Raw genomic sequence first — 11,349 nt, 5'->3', positions numbered from 1 at the left:
GGACTGCATTTAAAAGGTCGTGTTTGGATGAAACTTGGCTTGCCTCATTGCAGCTGCAGGAAGAGACACGTGACTTTGAAGAACCATGCTGCTCATTGTGGTCACCATTTCCACAATGGTGTTTTCTGACTCTGGAGTTTCCAGCATGCCGCTCTCTGATCATGGACCCCACATCACTCACAGCTGGAGCCAAGTGGTCCGCCTCCGGCACCTGTACGCGGTCAAGCCTGGACAACATGTCCAGATCAGAGAGGATGGACACATCCACGGCTCAGCAGAACAAACTCTGAACAGTAAGTCCTGCGTTATAAAAGTTTCCACAATCTGACATACATATGGCTGCTGCCTTCTTCTGGATTCTAAATGATGACTGCTCAAACCACAGGCCTGCTGGAGATCCGTCCGGTTGCTCCGGGACGGGTGGTCTTCAGAGGAGTAGCCACCTCAAGGTTTCTGTGCATGGAGAGCGACGGCAGACTCTTCTCCTCAGTAAGTACTACCATGAGAAAAATAGCAGATTTTTCTACAGTCCGTCTTTCTGTGACAAAACAAAGCATGCAGACAAATCAATGAGAAGCAATCACAAAAGACAAAAACTTACGAAAAACAAAATATGCAGAACGATTCTTAGATGACAATAAAAAAAGCACAAAAACCAACCAAACTGAACGGAAAACTGCAGTAGTTTTTAAAGGTTTTTAAAGGTTTTACAAAATGTTCAAACAGATCACAATAAAAGTCTTACGTTCTGAATTCATTAGAATTCCAGATCTGCTGGCAAGCAGTCACCAAGCTTCACTTTGGCCTGTTTTGTGATCAAATAATTTCACAGTTTTCTCAAGTGGCTTGTGGTGAGGTCCATGGCTGGTAAAACACGTTTTCCATTTACAGGGACAAAGAGTAAAACATTTTTATGAACAGCAAAAAGAATAATTAAACTAAACAAAAAACAGAACAAACTATCTTTTACATGAGTTAGAAAATATATGCAGATGTTGCCATTAGAAATCCATTTTTCTGCATAAATAGACATACATACATTTATACAGTTAACACACAAGATGCATTGAATCTGTTAAATATTGTATATTGCAGAAAAGGAGGGAGAAGAAACAATTTCATATATAGTCCCACACCCAAAATGTTTTACTTAAATTATTTAAATAACTTCCATAGCAAGAGATCTATATTATTTTTGACAATGTATGAATCCAAGCACAGATCATTTAATATAGTCATAAATAATAATATCAAGTTACAAAAAAAATAGTAGTAATTGATTAGTATCAGAGAATATTACACAAAATAGCATGATTGGAATACAGACCAAAAATTTACATACATACATACATACATACATACATACATACATACATACATACATACATACATACATACATACATACATACATACATACATACATACATACATACATACATACATATGCTTTCAAAACTTAAAAGAATATGAAAACCAAAATAATGTAAAATAGGATAGGATTTAGGAGAAAAATGTACTTTTAAATAATTACTGGGTTTTGCTTTCATGTTTTGTATGCAAGGTCAATCTTCCTCCACCACAACAACTTTTAAAATGAATTAGAAGTCCTCACCATTTTCTCTTAGTTTTATGTCTCTCAGCTGCAGGGAGAGCTTTGTCCTGGATCAGTCCTTTATTCAATATCATTCTATACAATTAAAAGGAGGATCTGAAGAAGACCTACTGAATACCTTTAAATAAATTGTGTATGATTGCTGAAAGCTATTCTTAATTTTTGTAAACTGCTGGCACTATAGGGCTACAACAATCTCAAAGCAACATCACCAATTTCAGCATCTTGTGGGATTTAGAACGGAAAAGTCCTGAGCAGAGGGGGTAGACAGCAAAAATATTATTTTAGCACATAAAGAATTTTGACTTTTAATCATCATTTTATCTTTCTGCCATTCATAAAAAAATATTTTGTACACTAAAACCTTTAACCCCTAGAGTGCCAGAAATGGGCGACCTTTCAGGCAGATGACTCAGCAGTGTTTTACTCGGTTACTCCCCTAGGGCGGTTCAGTTAATCAACTCACCTGTTCAGCGTCCTATTTAAGTCCAGGTGTGCAGTTGTTCGTTCTCTTTCTTTACTGCAAGCGCTGCGTTCCTCGCCCCACCCTCCTCCCCGGCTTCCACCTGTGAGCTCTGTTAGGGGTAGTTATTACCCAAAAGTTTTCTGGAAATCTTATCTCATGGAAATGTACAGAGCCTTATGCATAAAGAAAAGAATGTGAAAATAATTTTTTACTGTATGAGTTGTCTGACTGAAATTATAAACAATGTATTTAGTACTTAGTGAATGAAGGTAAACTAGAAAGATGCCAATATCACATGAAAGCATTTCCGTTACAGCTTCAAGTTAATCACCTTGAGACGGTGTGAGGATCACTTCATGGTCAATTATTTTGAAGTTGTATCATTTTAAACACAAGTGGCACGTTGCATTGCATTTTTTTTGGGAAACCAGTAAATAATTGATCTAAATGCACAACAACATTGTGTTAGAAGTTCTTTACAAATATCAAAACCGATAAGATTAGGATCATTTAAAAGATGATATTGGGAACTGAAATAGTATTTTAAGAAAAATGCAATATGCAAGTCAACTGCATCATTGCAAAGTAGGCTGAGTTAAATCAAACACCTTAAAAGGTTCCCAAAAGAGGGCTGCACAGCGGCACAGGGGTTGGTGCTCTCCTCTCACTCCAAGAAAGCACTGGTTTGAATCCCAGCTGGCTTCTTTCTGTGTGGAGTTTGCATGTTCTCCCCGTTTATGCGTGGGTTGTTCTCCGGGGACTAGGGTTGTGCCGATGGACGATACCATCGTCCATCATGATGGGTGACTGACATCACGATGGTGTCTCTCCATCGTGATGCCACGCCCCCGCCACGCTGCGACTCGACACCATAAGACGCGGTTACATGTGCAAAATATCTTGATAAGGATTATTGGTCGGATTAGAATCCAACCGTGTAGATGGGCCCAGAAAAACTTTTTCAGATTATAAAAAACATTCACATGGGTCACACTTTCGGCGGAATAAATCATTCGCACATGGGCAGTAGTGTTTTTAAAAAACGGAAGAGAAACTTAGTTCCGCCGAGCGGCTACATACATAGATACGTCAGCTCAGTATTATACAAGATGATCTCCTAAACGGGCTTTTATTAATGTTATGGTTATTATGAAGCGCCTGTTCGCTCATCATTTTAATTTTAATCCGTGTGGTCAGTGCTTTTTCTGTTGAAAAACGGAGCCGGAAGCCAAGATTAGCAGTATGCTAAGACGGGCTAACAACATTAGCATGAACATAAATCCATGCGTGAAACGCTACAATCTGCATCTTGGCTGCACGTAAACATGTGGGAATAACATCAGCCTTTATTTTGTCGGGACACGACTGGAAACACAAATCCACGTTATTGTTTGAATGGTTTCTAAGGACTGAGCTAAATTTAACTCTGCTAAATTCCGGTTGCTCGTTCGGGTATAGCGAACGGATCACAGTCCCAAGTCTCCCACACGTAACAAAGCATCCTTACTTCCCCTAAAACACAAAACTGTAAGTCCGTCTGCTCTGCTAGAGACACGGTCGCTCGCTCCACCGGTCCATCAAGTGCAGGACAGGACCACTTCTTTTCTATTTAGTTTATTTTATTTTTTTAAAGTCACTTCCCTCAGTTTAGACTGGATCATCGCGGATGAGTCATTATTTGGTAAATAAAATAAATAAAGTAATAAAGTAAAATAACGAATAGCAATTATAAAAGAACGAAAAATTAAAAATAGCCCCCCCCCTCCGACGATATCATCGTCCATCCCGATGGTTGACTGCAAACATCGTCAACTGCCAATTTAGGGGACATCGCCCAACCCCACCGGGGACGCTGATTTCCCCCAACAGCTCAAAAACATGCTTCATGGGTTCAGTGGTGACAATAAATTGTCCCTACAAGCTGACAACCTGTTGAAAGTGTACCGTGGCTTTGTCCAGCGGTGGCTGGGTTGGCTCCAGCAACCTCAGGAGACGTGACCCTGAAAGGGGTTCAACGGGTTCACAAGATGGATCGTTCCAAAAGAAAGAGGAAACAGAGATTTTGTCTCTATGACCATTCAAGAGATACAATCAAACAGCCAAAGTGGGAACGTCCTCTATAAGTCTCAAGGTGGCGCTGGGAAGGCAGTTTTGTTAATGTTATTCAAGACTACAACACCAAACCACACATCACAGTTTGTCATAGTTTCAGAGATATTTAACAAAAGGTAATGGAACCTGTTGGAGCACCTACTGGCCAATTGAACGAGCTTTGATGTAGATTGTGAAGATTAGTAGTCACTAACTGACATAACATTAGCTTTAGTGTCTTTTGAGATATAGATCCTCAAAGTATTAATTTCTTCTGAGAAACACAATTTATACAAATATTACCAAAGTTAAAGCACATTTTTTCCCGTGGAGCTTTCGAGACTACAGGTGGTTGCACCCAAAACAGAAAGAATGTTGTTAACATCCTCTGACTTTGTTCTAAAATTAGACTCATGAGTCCCCCTGCCTATGATACAGACAATCCCAACAACCACTTGACTCAGAAAGGCCCCCTGAAGGGGCAGCAGAGACTCTCTGAGTCAGTTTCTCTGCTGGGTTTTTTTTTTCAATGATTTCAAGAAATCCTTTCCTACACATTGATAACTTTAGATAGGTTTATCATGATCTTTCTATGCATGTGATCACTATATTGGCGGTGTGCTTTGAAACAGAAACCCTATTTTCCATGCAGTAAACCGTTTTATAAAGGCTGATCCGCCAATCTTAGATTGAGAGGTGTGCAAATCCTCAAAGGCTTTTCTTTAAAGTCATAAAATATTCAAAATCACATGAACCATAACACATCAGTAGACAAAAAATTGATTTTTTTTATGTTATTGGTCAATAGTTTTAATAATCAAATGTTAAAGAAAAAAAACATTTGGGACAATCAATTTTCATTGCTAAAAAAGCCCAACATGTGTAATTACTTACTGCTAGTGTTTGTCCACCAAGGCCGGATATAGTCATGGGCATGGGGGGGCCGTGCCCCCTTAGATGCCATGACCTAACCCCTCTAAAATATGACGGCCTGCAGAAGTCCACAATTAACTAAAGAACAGAAATGACCAAAAAACGCTACCACAAAAATGCAAAAACAAACAAAACAGAACTGTCATGAAGTGTAGGGCACTTCACGTTCCAGCAGCACCTATCCAAGCTTCCACAGGTACCTGAAGCTGCTCAAAGGACCCTGAATTTATAGGCCTGGCCTGAACCTGGATGTACTTCATCATTTATCCCAACAAAAACTATTTTAGCAATTGTTTCCATTCCTATCAGTCTTTTTTTGTGTCTGGGTCTTAACTACTGCTGTCACTGCTAAACACAAACATGTAAGGCTGACTGTATGTTTACCTGCAGGAGAAGAAACAGAAAACCCACTCATTTGAGTTTTCTTTGTCTTCATGACATTTAGCTGCCGTCATCAGAAAAACAGAAAACACTGCTCGCCAGTGAACCATTCAAACAGTTAACCGAACTTTGTCCAGGATGTTGCAGGGTAGGATGTGTTTGCAAAGCAAAAAAACTGAATGAAAAGACCCAGCAACAACAACCTTGGCCTCTAACTGCCTACTTCTTGCCAAAGTCAATAATCCTCAAAGATATGGAACATTATTCATGTTTTTCTTCTTCTTCTTTACAGAATAATCTGATCGTACATTTTAGCAGACGAATGACTGTAAGGGTCTGAACCACGCACAAAAACAGGACTAATAACATTAACAACTAAAACAGTAGGGATCTTTGGGTTTTTAAAAATGCTGATTATGCAGTGCAGATAAATTTAGGAAGCGTGCCTGAAGCACCAGACCTCAAGTGCATTAAAGAAAAGGCTTCATTCATAGAGAATAAACAAGTACAAAGACAAAACACCCCAAAACACAGGAGTTCAAACACTTTAAAACAGACAATTAGCATAACCATCATCATTTCTTTAAGACTTTCATCAGATGAATACTCTGTGAAATGGAGTTGTGATGTGAATATGCCTGATCTTTTTCAGCACACATTTGACAAGGACAACTGCGTCTTCAGAGAGCAGATCTTGGCAGACGGCTACAACATCTACATTTCAGATCAGCATGGAACCCTGCTTAGTTTGGGAAACCACCGGCAAAGGCAGCAGGGTTTAGACCGGGATGTTCCAGCCCTGGCTCAGTTCCTCCCCAGGATCAGCACCCTGCAGCAGGGCGTGTACCCAGTGCCAGACCCCCCCCACCAGATGAGAACAATGCAAACAGAGAAGACTCTAGATGCCACGGACACATTTGGGCAACTCTCTAAAATCATTCACAGTCCCAGCTTCAACAAAAGATGAGGCAGGACCTCTCCGACGGCTGTCAAGAGTGGTGCCTTGGGGTGAACATGCACCCCTCCCTGGCCAACCAGGGTCCAACTCAAGTTGTGGTTAACCAGCAGGAACTGCAACTTTCCAGTTAAACACGAATGACTGCAAGTGCAGTGTTCTGCAGAGAGGAGGTAGACACCTGGAAACAAAGCGTTACGGTGAATCAGGTCCTTCTCTCCTGAAAAACAAAAACACTCTGCACCCTTGAGAGAAGGTAATCCCACTGGACAGAATGGTAATCCCACTGTACAGAATGGTAATCCCACTGGACAGAATGGTAATCCCACTGTACACAATGGCAATCCCACTGTACAGAATGGTAATCCCACTGTACACAATGGTAATCCCACTGTACACAATGGTAATCCCACTGTACAGAATGGTAATCCCACTGTACAGAATGGTAATCCCACTGTACAGAATGGTAATCCCACTGTACAGAATGGTAATCCCACTGTACAAAATCGTAATCTCACTGTACAGAATGGTAATCCCACTGTACACAATGGTAATCCCACTGTACACAATGGTAATCCCACTGTACAGAATGGTAATCCCACTGTACAGAATGGTAATCCCACTGTACAGATTGGTAATCCCACTGTACAGATTGGTAATACCACTGTACAAAATAGTAATCTCACTGTACAGAATGGTAATCCCACTGTACAGAATGGTAATCCCACTGTACATATTGGTAATCCCACTGTACAGAATGGTAATCCCACTGTACAGAATGGTAATACCACTGTACACAATAGTAATCTCACTGTACAGAATGGTAATCCCACTGTACAGAATGGTAATCCTACTGTACAGAATGATAATTTCACTGTACAGAATGGTAATCCCACTGTACAGAATGATAATCTCACTGTACAGAATGGTAATCCCACTGTACAGAATGGTAATCCCACTGTACAGAATAATAATCCCACTGTACAGAATGGTAATCCCACTGTACAGAATGGCAATCCCACTGTACAGAATGGTAATCCCACTGTACAGAATGGTAATCCCACTGTACAGGTTGACGGTCGGTGGTTCTACTCTAAAGTCTCTGTGTGGACATGGTTCTGTGTCTGTCTCAACGAAACTCATCAGGCAAAACATCTTACTAAATAATTGCAGATTTTTGTTGAAATTAGTTTGGATCACAAATGTCTTTGGAATTAATACAGGTGCCGAAAGCATTTATAGTGGTAGAACTCTTCATTTCTGTCTTTAGGACACAGGCAAAAAAAGGAAGTTTTTTTTAAGTATTAAACGAGTAACTGTGTTAGACCAGACTCCTGGTAGGGATTCCAAGGAATCACTCAGAAGATTTATGTTGAAATCCTGAATGAACTGGAACAAAACGATTGTCGTCTGTGCTGTGAGATCATTGGACAGACATGTTGTAATCCAAGCTGCTTCTGCACACTCTGTGTTGTCCTTAAGAATTTTTTTTAATCAAGTTCTTCTGATGATGCACAGTTCTTTGTTTTATGTTTTCTAGTCTAAAAATTGGATTTCATTTCTGCTCGAGAAGCACCACAAAGGCCTGATAATAACATGTGTTTGTGATGCAAGCCCCTCTACTTTCCAAAGATGACTACGACATTCTTTTTCATCCTTGCACTAAAAAGACAGATGCAATATTGATAAAATCAATGCGACATTTTCATGTGTTAATCGATTTGAAAATTTAAAAAAAACAAAACATAAAAGTATAGAATGTTAAACTGAATATCACAATTAAAATCAAATTCTTAACTTTTTGTGGTTGTATATTGTGCTGTGTTCTGTTATTTATCTGTTTTTTTATTCAATAAAATGTTCATCAACTGAAATGATAAATTTGGATGTTTTTACTGGATTTTATGTTCAGACTGAAACAGTTCTGAATTTAACCAGATCTGATCTGGTGGGGTTTCAAAAACTGATTTTAAAATCAGAAACTGATTTTAAAATCCCACTTTATAGTTTTTGTATTTAGGGAGTAGGGTGGGAATTCAGACATAGCCATGGGAGATAACTGAAGAGTCAGTTGGTCAATCACTTCTGTGATGAAGGTTGAACGTTTGGAAAACGTTTATTGGAGGAGAGAGGAAGAGATGCACAAGCAGGAAATCCAGGAAAAACTCAAGTTTCAGAGACACAAACAGAAATCCATCCAAAGTCCAGGGAACCTTCACTCCGGGATCCAGGGAACCTTCACTCTGTAGAGTCTCAGGAACAGGAGACTCTCTGGCACTGAGCAGCAAAGCAGAACCTGCTAGAACCCTTGTGCTATCTTAGATGACCCCCCCCCCCCTTACATTGACGTGTTCTCCCTACCATGACAAAGGTGGATGAAGGTGGAAAGTGTAATCCATGGACACCAGTGAAGATCACAAATCATTGAAGAAAAAAGGTTCAGAGCACTGTCTAGTGGGTCTAGATGACCCAACTCCCAATGTTAAAGTGCCTAGGATAACACAAGGGTTAAAGACTGCAACACAGGTCAGATGAAGCACTTCACTTATCTGGCAAAGCTGTCTACTGGCAGGGGAAGGGGTGTGTTATGACAGATTTGGTAGCTGTTGCTTAGAAACTCTGAGCTTCAGCCTCTCTCTAGGTTTTCTATAGGCCTGAGGTCCAGAGACTGGCTGGACCCTGATATGCTTTTTCTTCAGATATTCCTTGGTTGCCTTGTATGTTTTGGGTCATGATCCATGGCTCTGCCCATCCACACCATGAAGTAGCCCTGTGCAGAAAATCACCCCAAGCCATGATGTTTCCACCTCCATGCTTGACAGTGGGGGTGGTGTTCTCGGGCTTAAAGGCAGTAGTTCTCTTCCTCCTAGCACAGCGGGTTAAGTGGATTCCAGAGAGCTCCATGTTGGTCTGATCTGACCACAGCTCCTTCTCCCAATCGCTCTTTAAGGCCGGCTTTACACTGCAGGTCTTGATGCTCATATCCGATTTTCTGACTATATCCGATTTTTTTGACGACCCGCTTACATAATCTTTTAAAAGTGACCCGTATCTGATTTTTGCATTTACACTATACAATGCTGAAACTATCAAACATAGACGTTCTGAGGACTACGTAGCAGTATTTCCGCCTTCCGCGGACCTCTTTCGGACTGTTGTGACTGCGGTTGTCATGGAGGCAACGCAGCGACGAAGGAGGCGTTGCCTTGGGATCTCCTGAGATGATGCGCGGGGGAGGAAAAGGGAGGGCTGGTCGGCCGTCTTATGTGCTTTCTCTGAGTTTTGAATGAGGAAGTGTTTGCAGACGTGCTGTACTAACAGTTTGATCCAAGTGTTGAACCTTTCCTGCTCGATGACTTCTCTTTTCCGACCGTGGTCAGCATGGCCGGCCCTCCCTATACGCGAATTACGCAGCCGCGTAGGGCCCCCATCATCACCAGGGCCCCGAAGTGGCGAAAAAAATGAAATAAAGAAAGACCCAAATCTGGTAACCCATTTCATAGAACTTCCGTACCAACGTGCGCTCTGAATGTTGTGCAAAAGAAACTTGCCTGCACTTTTGTGATCCCCCCTTCAACACACCTGAACCAATCTGGCAACCCAAATAAGGACGTCACGTCCGTCTTAGCAACGATTGGTCAACATCATTCCATCTGAGCCATACACAGTGTGCATTTACGTGCGCATTTTTGTTTCAATAAAGTTGGGAAAAAGAAAAAAAAACTAGCACATTTTATCACACCGATCAAAAACGACAAGAGAACTTCATGCCAAAGATACTTTATCCATCATTAGGAGCTGAAAAAAGATTAACTTTAACATCAATCACAAGGAAAGTTTGGAGTATGTTGGAGCCGTATTTCAGTGCAGCTGCGCAATTTACGTCAAATAATCGATCCGAGGTGAAGATTGCATAAACAATCCCGTTTGTCGTCATTTCCAATGGAAAACTCGAAAATAATTCTGATATACAAGTTTCCAAGATCATGAGGTCGGACATGACCTTCCAAAACGGCTAATAGCAGAGAAAAGTAATGATTATGGTATGGTGGCTGAAAAATGTTTTAACTCATGTTATAATCGTATTGGTTAATTGTTTTGCTAACACATATAGTGCGTTCTGCATTTTCCGGTGTGGGTACCGGATGTTCTCGGGTTGCCGTATGTTCTCATGGTCCTTCGGGGTCCTTCGACCAATGATGACGTCACACTATTTGATTGGCTGTAAGTTGCCACGACCAATGAGTTAACGTCGCTAAGTTTTTTTTTTTAAACTTTATTGACAATTGCGGTATCATACATTAACAATGACATTAACGTTAACAACGAACAATAACAATGTAATCAATATTGCCTCGAAGATCAGTCACCATTGCCAAACATAACATATTAACATAGAAAATAAAGAACAGAGGGGGAAAAAAGAAACAATGAACATAACACACAAATAAATAAAAACATAAGTAAAATAAAATAAAAGAACATAGAAAAAATCTAAATAGTCTAATACTAGTTAAGTTAGGGGTACTCGTGAAGTTTGTATTTCTGAACAAAACTAAGTATATTTCAAGCCATTCTTCTTTTTCATATAATGAAGTGATTGAAAGTAAAAACAGAGCTCTTTATTAAATGTTATAAAAAGTGGTTTGGTCTTCAAAACTTGACCTCACCAAGATGGCGGTGCTCTCCTCGTAATGTCTCCTCTAGTGATATAACTCATTGGAAGGACCCCGAAGGACCCGAGAACATCCGGCAACCCGAGAACATCCGGTACCCACACCGGTTTATGTCATTAAAAAACTGCTGTTTATTATAGCAGGTCAGGTAGTCTGACTTACTTTTTCAACATTGAACGTGTCTTAAAATCTTGCATTGGCATTAAATATGGAGAATCAAAACTGCCAAATACA

General features: G+C 40.4%; 1 protein-coding gene across 1 annotated transcript; it reads left to right on the top strand.

The window, feature by feature from the left end:
* Positions 1 to 8,320, top strand: fgf19 (fibroblast growth factor 19). Its single transcript, XM_004066803.4, has 3 exons — positions 1 to 293; positions 386 to 489; positions 6,137 to 8,320. Exons 1-3 carry the CDS (start codon positions 86 to 88, stop codon positions 6,449 to 6,451), a joined length of 627 nt encoding a protein of 208 aa, XP_004066851.1. The 5' UTR covers positions 1 to 85; the 3' UTR covers positions 6,452 to 8,320.
* The last annotated feature ends 3,029 nt before the right edge of the window (positions 8,321 to 11,349 follow it).

Source organism: Oryzias latipes, chromosome 3, assembly GCF_002234675.1.
Source record: "Oryzias latipes chromosome 3, ASM223467v1".
Lineage (NCBI taxonomy): Eukaryota > Metazoa > Chordata > Actinopteri > Beloniformes > Adrianichthyidae > Oryzias > Oryzias latipes.
Note: the sequence above shows the minus strand (reverse complement) of the source record. Positions and strands in the feature narration are given on the sequence as shown.